This window comes from Poromitra crassiceps (assembly GCF_964638095.1).
Source record: "Poromitra crassiceps genome assembly, contig: HAP1_SCAFFOLD_58, whole genome shotgun sequence".
In the NCBI taxonomy this organism is placed as follows: domain Eukaryota; kingdom Metazoa; phylum Chordata; class Actinopteri; order Beryciformes; family Melamphaidae; genus Poromitra; species Poromitra crassiceps.
Genome location: NW_028152259.1, coordinates 1,865,001 through 1,882,632, shown reverse-complemented (window position 1 = coordinate 1,882,632; position 17,632 = coordinate 1,865,001). Strand labels below are relative to the sequence as shown.

The 17,632-nt window shown below is 42.5% G+C and overlaps 2 protein-coding genes across 8 annotated transcripts in view; one reads left to right on the top strand and one right to left on the bottom strand.

The window, feature by feature from the left end:
- The window catches only part of LOC310800741 (PDZ domain-containing protein 2-like), a 98,883-nt gene that overhangs the window by 36,400 nt on the left and 44,851 nt on the right, over positions 1–17,632 (top strand). For 6 of the 7 annotated variants that reach the window (XM_083664673.1, XM_083664670.1, XM_083664668.1 and 3 more), the window contains exon 1: positions 8,153–8,253. Coding sequence is in view for 1 of the 7 variants with exons in the window: in XM_083664676.1 (XP_083520802.1) it covers positions 2,681–2,814; positions 7,240–7,320; positions 8,148–8,253 (321 nt within the window). In the remaining 6 variants the exon portion in view is untranslated. Of the gene's footprint in view, positions 1–2,680; positions 2,815–7,239; positions 7,321–8,147; positions 8,254–17,632 lie in introns of those variants that run through there. The other variant, XM_083664676.1, reaches the window with a different exon arrangement.
- The window catches only part of LOC310800743 (Golgi phosphoprotein 3-like), a gene marked incomplete at its 5' end in the record, with an annotated part of 23,286 nt that continues 15,725 nt past the window's right edge, over positions 10,072–17,632 (bottom strand). Inside the window, one exon of the mRNA XM_083664678.1 lies at positions 10,072–13,177. Within this exon, the coding sequence (XP_083520804.1) occupies positions 12,753–13,177 (425 nt within the window). The 3' untranslated portion in view covers positions 10,072–12,752. The remainder of the gene's footprint in view (positions 13,178–17,632) is intronic.

The window sequence follows — 17,632 nt, the reverse complement described above, 5'->3', positions numbered from 1 at the left end:
CAACCTTCACAGAATTGTTTCTTTATGTATTTCAAACAAATATTATAATTAATTGTAAGGCACTGAACTTAATATAACAAATTATTATGACCTTTATTGTTAAACGTTTAACACCGTCGTCCTTTACCTACCATTCCAGTCGAATCTAGTTGGCACTGCAACTTGTTTAATCTCAAATAGGGAAAATGTTGTTTATTCGAACATGGAGCGCTGCAGTAGCATCATCTTGATGACTGTGCCATGCGTGTTGGATGGATGGGCTGCTGAGAGAGATGGACACAGGGAGAAAGAAAAGAGCAAAAATGATTAATCAGATCAGCATGGAAATGGATTACCATTTAACGCTAGCCAGGGGCATAGTGGAGGCTAAACGCAAGTAAACTCAGTTTACACACCTCTTTGAAATGAGGCAGTTTACTCACCTATTTTAAGATCAACTGACTGCTCACCTTGGATAGTTTACCATCTCTGTATTTACCACACACCCTTGACACTACTCTTAATCAATCCTATAGCTTAACTATAGCTTTGATTAAGAGTCAGTATCAATCTATTGTTTATTTGGATCCCCATTAGTTGTAACTGCTACTAATGGTTATTGTAAACAAGTGTTCGATATGCATTAGCTAATATAAAAAGCAAACACAAGCAGTAAACTTAACATAGCACAGGTAGGCAAGCTGACGTGAGTTGTTGCTAACGTTGCTGCTAGCTAGCCTACTTTCTCAACCTAGCTAACGTTAAGGCAGTTACAGAATGGACAGTGAATTGGAAATGATTGGTAAAGTGAACGTTACCAAGAAGAAGAAAATAATATAAATTACATAAACATTAGTCTTCTTACCTTTAGAAATTAATGCTACTTTGAGCTAGCATTAGTTGTTGAGCTGTTCAAGTCTCCTGGAGTCAACAGATGCCTCTGCAAGTAGGATAATGCAGGCTTTATCGCATTTCGAACGTATCGACAGTCTATTGTTGTGAGCAAAAATGTGTCTGCAAGTCGTCTTACATCATCTAACCATTGACAGTAACATCTAAACGTATTACTGGCAGCTTTGAAAGGGAACATGAACTCCACGCCTGACAGACTGTAAAGTTTAACAGACCGGATACTCTTCTTCTGTTTATTTTAATGGAGGGTTGGCACCCAAAATGTTGCATTAGCGCCTCCTTCTGGATTAATCCATCCAAAGTCTTGTAATTAGCCCAGTCTCTCTAAAAAAAAGCGGACCATCAGTTTCTTTCCCTCCACTGCTCACAGTCTCCCACACATCCCATTATATCCTTCACCATGACCTCCATTCGTCCCAGTGCTGTGTTCAGAATCGGATATATGTTGGTTACAGCCTGCTGACGCTAGAGGGCGCTGCTAGTAAAGGAGTAGAGTGTAGAGTGGGAGATCAGAAACGAAGAAGAGTGTAAACAAGCACTAAATACACTGGACGTTCCCTGTTGAATGCATGTGTTAGTGGTCATTCCAAGCACTAACATAACACCCAGTCTCTGCAGTCTGCAGGCACCATCATCTTTCTCTTCACTTCATATCTCCTGCCTGAGGTAGCGGCCGGCCAGACAGACAGGCAAAAGCCCGGTGCTCTTATTTTGGAGGGGTTATGGAGGAGGCGGGACATCCCATTGCAAGCGATCCCCCTCATTGGCTGATTACATTTGTGGATTTTATCTGTGCAACAAGAGTGTCAAAACGATTTGTACACAAATGCAATGCATTCCACACACAGGCTGTGATGTGCAAACACCAATTCAACAATTGAAGACCTAGCATAGCGATCCACACACGCACACACTGATGTGCAAACAGATTTGAGACTTGAACACTGTGCATTGCACATGATTTGTATGTGTGTCTGGAAACAGTGGTTTGAAAATACAAGTTAGACTGTGTTTGTTTGCAAATTGTGAAGAGTGCATTTGTAGAAAATTACACCATAAAACAGCGGTACAATAGTGTCAAAACTCTGAAAACAAATGCGAAACAATCTACAAACAGAAATTCTGGTTTTGAAATACAAGTCACTGAATTCTATTTGTGGATCATGATGTGTGTGTTTGTGAATTTTAAATATATTTGTGAGTTGTGTTTCACATTTGTGGATCATGGTGTGTGTGTTTGTGGATTTTAAATATATTTGTGAGTTGGGTTTCACATTTGTGGATCGTGTTATGTGTTTACAGATTGTACTATCTATTTGTGAATCATAATTTGTCCATTTACAGCTGATCTGACACCATTTTACCCCCATAGTTTTATCAAATCATATTCAGCCAAGCAAAGAAATCTGACTTTGTTTGTTTCAAGTTCTGTGTTTGGCCACAGCTATGTCGTTTTACGTGCGATCGGGCTGAAACCTTCAGGGTGTGTAAAGGGCACCCGTGCGGGTGACCTGATGGAGCCTCATTTTTTTAAATTAGGCTAATTAGCTAATGATGTGATGTAATCAGTGATGATGTCAAAAGTGATGTCATAAGGGCACACACCACGCACACATGCGTGCGCGCACACACACACACACACACACACACACACACACACACACACACACACACACAAGGAGGCATTTGTTCCCATGATGACTTTCTGATCCACTCTCGCTCTCTCCTTTGTCTCCCTCTATGTTTTGTGTTTGATTTGACAGCCTATCTGTGTGTGTCCGTGTCTCAGGGTTCGTTTGGAGCACTGCAGAAGATCTGCGAGGACTGGTCGGAGCTGCTGGACAGCGACGCTCTGAACAGACCCCTCAACATCATGATCCCCAAGTTCCTCCAGTTCTTCAAGCACTGCAGCCCAAACATCAGGTACAGCAGGGAACTGTAATCAGATATGAACGGGTATCTTCTCCCCTCGTGCTCGTTCCCTTCAGTCCTCTTTACTTAGCATCTGGGCGTGATGCACACAACATCATGTGACTGTCAGTGAAGGTGTTTGTATTCATACTGTCTGATCCAGATACTCCGTCTCTCACTTTACCCCTCACACTTACATACCGCTCAGTTTAAGTATTCATTGCTGACTCCTATGATCAATATTTTGTGAGCTCCACCAACTCTGCCAGTGGAATCCACTCCTCCAGGTTTCAATGAGACATTTCCACCCTCACACTACAACATGAAAGAAACTACATGGGATGTGTTTTCGGTCCTATTGACATTGACTTGTTGGAAAAATAGGTAAAAATATCTGTGGAGGCTAACCTATGTAATTACACACATACTCATATTTTTTATTTTATTTAAATCTTCTCCTAGACATGGACTCCAATGCATTCTTTTTATGAACTGCATGTTCTAAGCTACTGTTTACTGAATTGGAATTCAACCCACACCTTAAAACCCATTGAGATTTTATACAGTCACAAATATGTGAATGTTGTGACCTCAGTAGAGTGCTACAGTGGTATCCAGATTTTGCACAAAAATCCCAAATGCTTTGATTTTGAAATATTTTTTAGCACATCACAATGAGGTTGAGGGCTGTGCCAACTTGGCAGCATTGTTGTATATGAAATCTTAAACTGGGCGATATTCCCTTTTTAAAACCCACACCCTCTGATTTGATTTCTACAGTGGTAGACGGATCAATAAGCGTCTTTTACCGCAACGCGGCGTTAATTCTGTTTGCCGTTAGTATGTGGTATCAAAGTGGGACACTAGGGGGCGGCAGTGCACAACTACCTACAGTACAGTATATGCAGCAAGCAGGGAGGCTCTCGCTCTCAGCCTACGAAATCAATCGTGTTTTGTCTCCCCTTGATGATTAAAGTCCCTGGAAACCAAATCCACAAACTAACTATTAAATTAACTATTAAATGTAGGGTCTTATGTGAGTAATTGTGTGCCTCTGAAAAGAGAGAGAATTACTTTCAAACCCTAACCCCGAAAATCGACACTTTTCTACAAGGTCTGGATTTCCATTTCCTCATTGAAGAGAGCGGAGCACGCGGTGCTAAAATGAATGATCTTATCACGTCATAATTATTATTATTATTATTCCTTTGTGTGACATTTGTGCATTCCTGCTGAATATTCTACATGCAGAATAAAATCACTTGCGATGGGGGGTGGAATGTTTCATGTACTCTGCCAACAGTATCCTTTGTGTGTGTATTTGGAAATAACAGCAGTGGCTTGACCGGCGCGCGGCTGCATCCCTTAAAGCAATAGCCTATAATAGAGAGAAGTCTGATCAACCGCATTAAAACTACTGCGCACTCCACGGCAATTCAGCTCCTTTTATTTGTTCCCTCTAGACTATACGAACTAATTTTTATGGCCTTGCTTTATTCGTATTTAGTACAGCTGCAGAGGGCCATCCATAATAATAATAATAATAATAATAGGCTATAGGCTAGGCTACCATAAAAACTATAATATATGTTTTATTATAAATATCTGTATTATTATAAATAAAATAAATAACTCCCATAGCCTACACCTTAATCAAGAGGTGAGAGTAGCTACTTTATTTATTTGTCATCTGGTTCTCGGCCACGCTGGCCGCCCGTCATGTCGCTCAGCAGGCACAGCGTGCGCAGAGCCTGCGGTTCTCCTAGGGGAGCAGTGTGTGTGTGTGTGTGTGTGTGTGTGTGTATGTGTGCGCGCGCGCGCGCCGTGCCCATTGTCTGAAAACATATTTTTATCAAACAATATAGGCCTACTCTGGTTATGTAGGCTCTTTCACACCAGCCTTGAAAGCCACAGATTTTATATATAGCCTATTGTAATATAGGCTACTGTAGGCCTATTCTCATCGGGACTGCCCCCGTTCCTTTATTTACATTTCAATAGGTTGGCCACATGAGACAATAGACAGGTAGGGTCTAATAGGGGTGAAACATTCCACCCTCCATCCCCCTCCCCCAATTCCAGTCAGTGTCCCTGCAGAAGTCACAAGGCTGATGCAGATCGCAAGTTGTGGAAAGGGTTTGGAGGCCTTCAACTTTGCACATGCAGCGGAGCAGTTCAATGCAGTGAAGTCCCGACGCAAATAAATGCTAAACGAAAACGGGCAGAACCGAGCAGCCAGCCACTTTATTAAAATTTTTTTTTACAAGTGATTCTTCATTTATTAGTTTTCAAGTTATTTAATTTCACGTTCTAGAGACATTCTAGGCATGCCAGACAGTGCATGTATTTACTTAGGTGCCCAATAATGCTGCTATAGGCTATTTGTTTAATTTATTGTTGCTTGCTGAGTTTGCACTTTGCAGTTAGGCCAAAGGCCTTTAATAGGCTACATTCAGCAGTCAGACACCTCAGGCTATCATTGAAAATGTTTTTAATTAGGCTACATGAATAAACAAACGTCTTCAGTCAGGGTTCCATAAGTCTCTACTCTTCCTTCATGTTCACTTGTCCGACTATCCCAGAAACTGAGAAAATGTAAACATAAAAATATGCTTCTAAAATATAGAAGGCTAAATAAAATAAGTAACCGACCAGCATATTTATTGTTGTTTTTAACTGAGCAGCCTACTAGCCTGCAGTTTATGTCGCGCCTGACTCCGTGACATGACATGTTTGTGAATGCGCATTCGCAGCAGTGCCAGGCCGGGCAGCCAAACAGCACCGCAACGACTTCATAAAATTTAATCAACCCCCCCCCCCCCTCCTAATAATAGCCATATAAGACAAATAAAAATGTTACTATAATAAACAGAAATAAAAGAAACAAGCTTGTTTCCGTACAACACTTTATTTGCAAAAACACAGTGGGACATTGGGAAAACCTTCATCATTTCACACACAAAAATTAAAATAAATTAGCCTGGTAAAATTAACCAGTAGATATTGCTGTGTAAAATAAATACAAAACGAATTATGCAATTATCTTAAATGAATTAAGCTTGTATTAACGAACTTCAGGGATTTAAACAACACAAGCCCACCACACGATCTTATAAACTTAAAGGAATTCGAAATTAAACATTTTGGGCTTGGTTAAAGGCTATAGGCCTTTAGCCATTAGCCTTTTTGCTTCGTTTTACCATTACAGGTTTCTGGCCAAGAATACCAACAGCTTTACCTTTTCGGGCAATAATTTGCTTCGGAGTGGCATTGCAACAATCCCTGCTGTGCTGAACACACGCTCGGATGGTACACTGGTGGCACAAATACACAAATATTTCCCTGCCAAGCCGGCCATGAGTGGAAGCCGTGCCTGGTTATCTTTCCACCAGCACCTGACTCGTCTTCTTCACCCTCCACTTTCACGCGTGCAGCGGGGCCGACTGCTGCCACAATCTCTGCTACCAGCTCAGCTTGGGTATCACTTCGGTGGGATCCATGTTTTCCGCCCGGTATCTTGGGTCCAGAAGAGTTGCTTTCCGCATAATCCTCTGGGTTGAATCATTGTCATATTTCTGGGGCATCTGCTCCAGGATGACTCGCTTCAACACCTGCCCCTGCATGCATCCAGACATGTCCAGACATACACCATCCCCTCCTTCCCTCTCTCTGATATGGCGCTAGTCTTACTTTCAGTTTCAACACCTGCCCCGCATATGACACGAATAAACACGTCGTTGCACGTTCCAATTCTTTCATACTTTTGGTAAATGCGATCAGCGGTATGGGGACCCTGTATGTGATCACAGCCTAACAGAACGGTGTGCCCCTTGAACGTCCCGTCAATGAAACTGGCCACGATGCCCAGGAAGCTGTGCCCTCTCCTATTTGTCCAAATGTCAGCTGACAAGACAAATCCATCACCCTTTTCTAATAGCGCCCGCAGTCCATGTAAATCATTTTGAAAAATGATATATCCAGCTCCCTTTTTCTCGCTGCTGTCACGGTTGGGCAATGAAGAAACTCTCAGATCTCCATTTCTCTTTCTCTGCTTGCTGTTGGTTCGCCTCGCTCTCTATAAATAAAACATATTCAGACGGTCCGAAATTAAATTAACATTACAGGCTACTTTTTGCATGATAGCCTACATTTTTATTTTATTTTAACGCTATATTGGGGCCTATTTAGCTGCCGTAATTACCTTTTGTTTTCTTCCCGGCGCGCCCTATTGTGTCACATTCAACACTTGATCTCAAGGATGCTCACAGATGACACCTGGTGGTCAACGGTGCAACTACACCTCAATTAGTTTTAATGCCGCCGCGCGTCAATACACAGCTTGCGGTAAGGCACGCTTATTGATCCGTCTACCACTGTAATCCTTCTCACCAGTTGACTTGTGGTTACTGTTTGGGTCGATCTCCTCTCTCCCTGCAGGTCCCACGCATAGCCTGTGTGAACCACTTCATCATTAGCAGAGCCCAGGCCCTGATGGACAACATTGACACCTTCATAGAGGTGAGTTTTCATATTTCACTCATGTCAGATTTAAGTTTTCCTTCTGTAAACTTTCTCGCTCTCATCTGGAAGTGATGAAACACCCAGCTCATTGATTTACAATGATACCTGAAGTTCCTAACATTTCTGATCCAGATTTCTGATTTCACAAAGTAGACTGAGTGACAAGAGTAGTGTTCAACAATGAGAAAAGCAAAGCAGACTGTCATCAGCTGTACTGCTTATTTTCAGTCGATCTCGCATCATACTGGACCAATCAGCCTATTTTATTTTTTCAGATTTCTTTCCCTCTGCTGTCCCCGTTGTTGCTTCACCTTCTCTGCCCATCTTGGGAGAGTTGTAGATGAGCACATGCATCCTCCGACACATGTGCAGTCGCCAACTGCACATGTGTGTCATCTGTGAAGCGCTACCATACTCTGTTTGGCAGGTGATAATTTAGTCCACTGTATGAGTGAACGTGGATCAGACCTGCTGTGCGTAAAGGCGCACAGTGTTACGCCATGTAAACAAACCACATACCTATCAGCTGTGCGCTCAAGTTCAGAGGGGAGACATAACCACGTTAATATTTTGTGTGGTTAGGCGTAACAGAGCATGTCTGTCTTATTCCCTCACTTTGACACTGCCTGATTCTCATGTCTCCTCCTTCCTTCCTCTGTCTTGTGTCTCACGCTGATCTCCTGTCTCCTCCTTCCTTCCTCTGTCTTGTGTCTCACGCTGATCTCCTGTCTCCTCCTTCCTTCCTCTGTCTTGTGTCTCACGCTGATCTCCTGTCTCCTCCTTCCTTCCTCTGTCTTGTGTCTCACGCTGATCTCCCCTCCCAGAGTCTGTTTGCGCTGGCAGCAGATGAGGACTCTGAGGTGAGGAAGAATGTGTGCTGGGCTCTGGTCATGCTGCTGGAGGTCCGCCCACATGCACAGCATCATCCAGGTAAGCGTGGACACAAATCCCCACTCAACTGATGTGTCTGGGACATGTTATCATCAGACCTCTCTGTGTTGAGTTGTAAGTGAAAACAAATTGCACCACATTCATATTTGAGTCGGCTTAAAGGAACACTCCGCCCATTTTCAACCAGCTTTGTATCATTAGAACATCAGTAGTATATCAGAAAACTGTAAACGGTTTTGAAGTCTGTCATTTAATTTGACAGTTATTGAGTGTTAAAGTGTGGACCAGTGACATCACTGGTCCACACTAACTCAAATGAATAACTCATTAACTAAAATCAACTCTCAATAACTGTCAAACTATTGATCATTCATCTAGTTTGACAGTTATTGAGAGTTGATTTGAGTTAATTAGTTATTAATTTGAGTTAGTGTGGACCAGTGATGTCACTGGTCCACACTTTAACACTCAATAACTGTCAAAACAGTTTACAGTTTTCTGATATACTACTGATGTTCTAATGATACAAAGCTGTTTGAAAATGGGCGGAGTGTTCCTTTAAGTTTTCCTCCTCAAACTTTCCCGCTCTCATCTGGAAGTGATGAAACACCCATGAGAACGTAGCTCTGGAGGCCTGTGAGTTCTCGCTTACCCTGGCGGAGCAGCCCTGTAAGTGCAGGAAAGATGATCTCAGACAGTTCTTGGCATTTTCACAATTATTTTCTTTTATTGCCTATAAGTTACAACCTAAGACTTGGGGAAAGGGGATGTGGAACAATGGATGGATCTCACATGGTGCGCGCTTTGTCTGGTGCCCAGGTATATACCTGGAGTGCACCCCCCTGCTTGCATCAATTAGATCCCATATATGGTCATAATTTGGGTCATGACACACAGGTGTGATTTCTTCTCCCTGGCCAGCTCAGTCTGCTGGCACAGACAGATTCAACAAGCCCATCTGCAAGGAGGTGCTGTCCGGACACCTGGTGCACTGAGTAAACACATTGACGTATCGACATAGAGACAGTCCGCATGTCTGGGAACGCCCACAAGATGTTAAACGGCTGGCCGCGAGTGGAGTAAAACCACCGATATAGCTCATGGGCTGACTCACCAAAAGACGCTGCTGCGGCTCTAAACTACAGGTTCGGGGGTTCTAGAGCAGAACACAAGATGTCTGCTCAGATGTGCGTTTACTGCGGTGATTAAATCCCCAATCGTGTCTGCCTGGGCTGGGCTATCGGCTAAATTCTAACTTTGCTGAATGGATAGAACGGGGGTTTTTACCCCACCCTGACCACGCCCCCAGCCAGGCTGAGCCGGCTAACCAGCGTCTATTGTGGGCATTCCTAGAGCCTGTATGGGCATTCCCCAGACATGCGGACTGTCTCTATAGTACATATCGCTATTGTCATGTGAAAACCTAGCAACTCTGTTTTTGGTGATTTTCATATTTTAACTCAAATTGAAAGTCTACATAATTTTTAAGTGTTCAGATTCCCCCCCACCCCATCCTGCACATTTATAGACACAAACCCAAGTGAAATGCTATTACTGTATAGTCCTGCTCATGCAATCAGCGCTCAGTTGGCACAATATTCCAATGTGTGTTGTGTTTGTGAGTACGCTGTATCTCAAATACCATCTGATGGCTCTTGGACATTAATATTTCAGTCATCTTAGAATTATGTTCCCCCCCCCCCCAAATGTCCCGCTCTCATCTGGAAGTGATGAAACAGCCAGCTCATTGATTTACATAAATAAATACCTATACCATATGTATGTAATGTATAGCATAGATACCTACGTTCTTTTAGATACCTGAAGTTCCTAACATTCTGATCCAGATGTCACAAAACTAGTAGACTGACACAACTTACATTTAGGGTTTACCTGCTTAATTGTTTATTTAAGTGTTGAGAAAGTTGGATGATCCTTGGACTTATTAAGTCCATCAAACTGTAAAAGACATGGTGGACAAGAACATGTTTTAGTCTTTGTAAAGTTCAGACCATAATTCCATAATTGGCTAATCTTAAATTAATATTAATTAAACCAAAAATAAAGGTACAGTTCAAATATTCAAAGCATCCACATTGTTGCCACAACTTGTTACAATCAAATCATTGCATTCATAATACCCACTAAAACATGAATTGGCATACACTACATATCAGTAACAGTTCTTTACTAATCTAAATTTAACAATGAAACAGTTCAGGCTGTGTAAACCTTATTTCAGTTATGTAAACCCTTATTTTAGACAGTGGGAGATGAACATCATTGATAGTGCTGGATTCAGGCATACTGTAGCTTAGCATGGCCATTGGCCTAAAAGGCTATCAAAAATCAATATTCAACCAACAATCCAACAGAATTATAATGACCAGCATGGTTAAACAGGTAATGCAACACATACCCCTGCTTGTCAGTCAGAGAACCATGCATTTAGAAACATACATCCATATCCCACTGCTTCAACTGAATTGTTTAGCGCCCCCTATTGTTTTTATTTCCTGTATGTAAAGCACCACTTATTTCCTGTATGTAAAGCACCACTTATTTCCTGTATGTAAAGCACTTTGTGATCCATGGATTACAGATTGAGAGGGAATTTTAACCTCTGGATCCAGGTTAAAATTATGTTAGCTTTCAACTGTTCCCCTCAGACATCACTATTTCTAGATTAGAATCCCTAATACAACCAGGGAAATCTAGACTTTCACACATTTTATCTTGTTATTTTATATATTCATCTTTTCAGATTGACATGCCATGTCAGTTTTTACGTTGTCTCCAAGACGAAACACCGTCTCCAAGAAACGTCACAGTCACAGAAAATGCCTGGAGAGCAGATTAAAAAAGCCCATAAACTGTCTTAAGAGCAGCTTTCATAAACAGAAGAGAAAAAATAAAGGAAATCTTCAATCGCGTTTGGAAGAAGAAATTGTTTGAAGAACTGTCAGGAAAATGCATTAATGTCATTCCTAGATATCTATGGTCTGTACATGGTGTTGTACATGTACACCATGTTATATTTTGAGGTGAGTTAGCTAGTTAGCTGGTACACTTTAGCATACTGTACATACTTTGAAGAATCATTGGGGGGGAAATGTGACCAATAGGAAAGAAAGAACAAAAATCAACATCAAAAATCAACATCTTGGCCTCTCCCTTCTCCATCATCAAAAACATTGTGATCAAAGCTCCAAGAGTTCCTGTTTTTCTTTTAGCCAGAAAGGCATCGACGATCTGGTACAAAGAGGAGCGAGAGGGAGAAACAAGAAGAGATATCTACAAAGAAAAGAGAGAGTCAACAGAGAGGGACAAACTGTATGTTGAGCTGCCCACTGCCAATCCTAAGGCAGGGCTCCACTCAGTCAGTCAGTCAGTCAGGTCACTGTGTTGAGGCCAGTAGTCTCATAGCCAAAGTCACGTCCACTTCCGGGTTAGGCATACGAACCAAGAGATTTCATCCGCCATTTATTTTCCCATAGATATTTTGTAAAATGCTCATAAAAATAGTTTTACTCCATCAAACCAAGCAATTCAGCTATGTTCAGAATCAGGAGAGAGAGACCATAGAACAGTGATACTCAACTTGTGGCCCGCGATAGGGTGTAGAGTGGCCCCCCAACCATTTTCTAATTCACAATGAAAATTAATGTTAAATAAAGTTTGACTGAGCTCCAGCTAAATTGTCAAATATTGCCGCCTGCTTGCCGCCCGGCATTTAACTTAAGTATAACTGTCCTGTGTGCACAAAGTCGGAGATGTTTGGTTAATTTTCTTTTTGGAGAGATCCTTTATTGATTTGTTTGGGGCAAGGGTTTACTCTGAACAGATTTGAGAACTGAAATGAAGTGAACAAATTGAATTTCTAACTTTTGTTTATCGGTATTATTTATTTAAAAACAAAACACTATTTTTGGTGAAAAACATCTACCGGTAGTTTGTTTGATTATTTGGCCTTGCCTGTAAATTATATTTTTCTTTTGTGTGAATGGTTTTCACATTGGATTTATATTGAACGGTGTTTGCATTATCACTCTGATTATTGCTTTGATTGTCAGACAAAACTCCAGCTGGCACCCAAGAAACCTAGAATCCGCTACAGAAAAAAAGAAAAATTATTAATAATGTTTGTTTATTAACCGACCACACTGAGGAAACATGTATGTGTTGTACTGCTCCTTACTGAGGTAAATTAAATATTTAAAAGGACTTTTTGAGTGCTGGCTTTTTCTTCCTATTGTTTATTAACCGGCCCCTGCCCTCCTGTCACTTTGCAAAAGCGCCCACCGGGCAAAGCAAGTTGAGTATCCCTGCCATAGAACATTTCACTCGGACCAAAACAAACAAAAAAGTAAAACTATTTCCATAAGCATTTTACAAAACGTCTTTGGGACATAAAATGGTGGATGAATCTCTTGGTTCATATGCCTAACCCGGAAGGGGGTGTCGACTTTGGCTCTCTAGTCCTACCTCAACGTGCACTGAGACTTGAACACCACCAGGAAGAGCTGTTTTGGTCTGTCTCACTTGGTGAAGGCAGCCACCACAGCCCACAGCAGCTGGTTGGTGTTGGGCTTGAGGCTCTCTGCCTCTGGCTCAAGCTCCAGCAGCGTGCGCACTCTCTTCATGGCCAGCTCATACTGCTCGTCCAGCAGGGGGCAGAAGGCGTTCTCCAGGACATCAGAGGAGTGAGCGAGGAAGAGTAGAGCGAGCAGACGCTGGTCCATGCGGGCAGGGTCATTCACCCAGCGCTCCAGTACGGCCTCTTGGACCTTCTTGACAAGCCTCTGCTTGATGGAGCTGTTGGTCAGAGGGTGGGTGGTCATGTCAAACAGCAGGAAGTTCTGCTTCTCTGTGGTCAGGACTCCTTTCTCCACCAGGTTCTTGGCCAGACGCTCACGCACGTTCCTCAGCTGGTAGTGGAGCTTCAGCGGGTTCCATGTCTCTCCTAGAGATGGACCACAAACACAGCAAGACTGTTAACACTAGTGCTGGGATAGCAGTTTTCCCCCATCAAACTTTTAAAGGAGAATTTCAGTATTTTTCAACCTGGACCATATAATTATTATTATTATGTGTTATGTTTAACTAACTAATCAGAGTAGGGGTGGGCGATATGACCAAAATCTCATATCCCGATATAGGTCATTTCATATCCCGATAACGATATATATCACGATATAGCATATTTTTTGTAAATTCAATTGATAGTTTATAAAAAATTACCACATGGCCATTTATTTATGTAGCAGTTAAACCAGTTAAAATTTTGTCAGTCAAATCCCACAAATGATACATGCATTCAGAATACAGATATGCATGGCTAATATTGGCTATTCTTTACAACCCAAACAAATGTATAATGAGTTGCAGGGCAGTAGAATGAAACACAAACTGAACCACACCACCAGCTCAATTTTCAAAGATTACATTAGAGCTGTCCAAAGAGTCAGTGACTGAAAGTCACGACTGGTGAGCACTCTCAAAAGTTTCAAAAAATTACGGTGCAAGGCGCAAACAATAAACAGAAGGACAAAAAGCCAGCACTCAAAATAAATCCTTTTGGGTTTTTTTTAATACCTTCAAGCAGCAGCAGTGACAATGGACGTTTCGGCGTAAGCCTTCCTCAGCAGAATAAGTTATTTATAGTTTAGTCCAGTTCTCTCAGCTTGTTTATAAAGGTGCTGACAGGGTTCTGCGCAGCCTCGACTTGGAGCCTTGCAGTCGAACGTAACTCAGCACGTTGGCTGTGGTACACCTCTAAAACACTAGGTGGCTTGTGGTTCACTCATGTCCATTACATATGATGCTATCGTGTTGTTTACCAAGAACTTGCAATCATGTCGGTGGAGGGACATTTTATTGTCCCTCCATTTCAAAACTAATTCCGGTGAGCCTGCAGAAGGCTTTGCTAGATGAGGGACAAGCACTGTTAAATGAGGAAATTGCATTTCCTCATTCCTCACAACAAGTATGTCCAATCACAGCTCTCGTGCTGGTCACGTCACGTCCGCATTGACGCCGCGGAGTCACATTTTCGAGCAGCTGTACGCACCCTCCGCCGAGCTGCGGCGACACCATCAGCGCAGTCAGCGCCGGCGATTTCGTGTGAGCATAAAACCAGTTTAAAGGAACAAAAATGCTCCACTTCGTGATTTCCCGGTTATCCAACACAACTCTCACCCAAGGAAGCTAAAGCTAACTAGCTAGCTTTAGCAAGCTAGACGTTTGGTTTTCGGCTCCTCAATGGATTTCCTTGGGAGGACGAGAGATGTTTTGCCAAAAAATATGGATGAAACATGGACTTAACACAGCGCAAATGCCTGGGTAGACTAGGCGGACGGCAGTGCCAGACGTGGAAGCTTGATGAGTCGACGGTGGGTCTGACTACGTGAGACTAGAGTGGAGCTAACTTTTCCCTGCTCTTTCTACTCACCGGCTGATTTGTGTCACTCATAATCATTGTTGACAAGAGTCTGGTGCGTGTGTGAAAACAGAATGACGAAAGCACAGCGTCGTCCAAATGACGGACAATATTGCGATAAAGTGTGATTTGCAACACAACGATATACACGATGATAGAGCATCATATGAAACGAAATACATTTTCTATCATGAAAACGATATCTATCGTCATATCGCCCAGCCCTAAACCAGAGCAGACATTTTTTAAATTGATGCAGTATTGAGCGAGATCCAGCTGCACAACAGGCTGGAACAGATGCAGACGGAGCATCAGGCTAATATTATTATATCATACAGAGAGAAATGGAAGCGCCTCTATTGACCTCCATCTGCCTGACCTGAGTCTCATGGGACTGTGTGTGGGACCTGAGTCTCATGGGACTGTCACAGCAAAGGAAGAATCTGGAGCACACGGGTCACTGGTGAGAAGGTTTCTTTTAATAGGTTAAGTGCACCAACGTTTCGACGCAACGCGTCTTCATCAGGGTCAAACAGGAATGACAGAATGACAGCAGTTTAAATATACCTCCCCAATACACAAGGCAGTTTGCAATTGGTTAGACGGGATGGGGGGTGGTCAATTAATAAGCCAATCCTGTGACAGCACTTGGTCAGGGGGGTTGGGGTGGGGTGGGAGGGAGGGAGGGGGAAAGGGGAGGGGGGGGGGGGTAGAGGATCAATGCATAAAATAAGCATATAATTACATATTTTAGAAACATAGGAACACAATACAGATATCAATACATTTAGAGGAAGCAGGAGAGGCTGAGCTCATCATTAAGTCCATTAGGCTCCACCGTATTCAGTGTGTGAATCCAGAAGGCTTCACGCCTCAACAGTTTTGTGACAATATCGAAACCTGGATATTTTTTACCAGTCCGGGGGTGAAGGAAATGTTTTGTGTCCGATCAGTTTGAGCAATGAGTACAGTGGCCACATCTGTAGAAAACCGAGGGAGGGGGTTGTAGCCAGGTGAGAGTAGAGGGGGGTGGAGTCATGGTGCTGTGTACTAACCTGTCTCTCAGTGATCGGGCTCGCCTGAAGGCGATTCGGGGGGGATCAGTACAGAGGGACTTCATGATTTGGTCCGACTGAAGAATGTGCCAGTGTTTCATCATGATCTGTTTGATGGCTCCGCTGATGGGAGAGAACTCGGTGGCAAAGCAGAGGCGTGGCTGTACGGGTGTAATACAGACAGTTTTGTTGAGGAGGCGGGTTCTCGGGGTGCGCACAGCTCTTTCATAGGCTGCCGCGATGTCAGTCTTGGCATACCCTCTGTCCGAGAAGCGCTGCTTCATCTCCCCGGCCTTAATATTTGTCACAAAACTGTTGAGGCGTGAAGCCTTCTGGATTCACACACTGAATACGGTGGAGCCTAATGGACTTAATGATGAGCTCAGCCTCTCCTGCTTCCTCTAAATGTATTGATATCTGTATTGTGTTCCTATGTTTCTAAAATATGTAATTATATGCTTATTTTATGCATACAATTACATATTTATAGAGAATCAGAGAAAACTGAATTTTCAGTCACTGGCCGTCCAGGTGATGTGAAAAGGATGTTCACTTTTTCATAAAAGCATGAAACTTTAGTTTCATGCCTTCGCTTGTTTCACAACTTGTCTGCTCCAAAGCGCTAATCCAACCATCGGAGATACTGTCTAAAGGTAGGCTTTAGATGTTAGCTTAGCGTCACCTAATATCACCATGCATCATAATATCACCTAAAAATTTATTTTCGCTTGTTTCACAAGCGAAAATAATTTTGTTCGGGGCCGTTAATGAAATCGCCGGGCTGGGCGCAGTGTTTGTGATGTGGGAGATCCGAGCTGTCAAAAGGGAATAAAAGACTCGCTCCTGGCCAATCCCGGCGCTTGACTGCTGCGTAGGCGGGCCACATGGCTCCCTTTCTGAAAATGTTCAGAGCCCTAAATTGTACAAGTTCACCAAGTTTCATGCTTTGATGAAAAAGTGAACATCATTTTCACATCACCTGGACGGCCAGTGACTGAAAATTCAGTTTTCTCTGATTTGAGGTATAGTGCAGAATTTCAGCCAAAGGAAGTGTAATTTCTGAGGTAGGAACTTCATCTTGGGCTCAAATTGAAGCTTATGAACTTTGGCAGTTTTCTAAATACAAGTGAGGAAGTGATATTCACCATAAAGTGCTGGAAAATAATCATTTTTTAGGAGAATTTGTGAAACGGACAGCATTTTTTTTGTATTTTTGTGGGCGAAATCTTAAAATAGAATTGCAGCAAGCCCCAGAATCTTATTTTGTCACTTCCCTCGATACTTCCCCCTATGTTCCAGCATACTTACTGCAAAATGTCATGCATGCATGACTTTTTATGCCAGGGATGGGCAACTTTGATGATAGAGAGGGCCACAAAAACAATCCTCGCTACCAGAGGGCCAGATTGTGACCGTGCACTTCCACCAGTAGCCTACTGTAACACCATCACTCCCAATTATAGCTAATAATTTGATGAAAAGAACTGGTAATCAAAGTTTATTATAGCAACATTTATATTTTTCATATTCAAATTTAGTAATTCTTCCATTCAGATGACACCAGAAACTTTGATCTAGCTTTAAAACAGCCCACTACAGCAATTTGATGGGGTACATCACCCAAATATGTCATATTAATCAGATACGCAATGTTGCATGTGCAATGTGCATCCAATGTGAATGTCATATATAAATATACAGTATATATATATATATTAGGGCTGTCAGCGTTAACGCGTTAATGCGCGCCGATCATAACGCGTTTTTTTTTTTATCGCGTTAATCGCATGCCGCTATTTTGTCCCTTCCTCGCACCGTACTTGTAGTCAAGCCGTTCGGTTTCCTGTCTCCTGCTTGTGCAGGCAGGCATGGAAGAGAACGACAGCAATACGCTTTTAAATGGCTCGTTTTACTTCCCAAATGG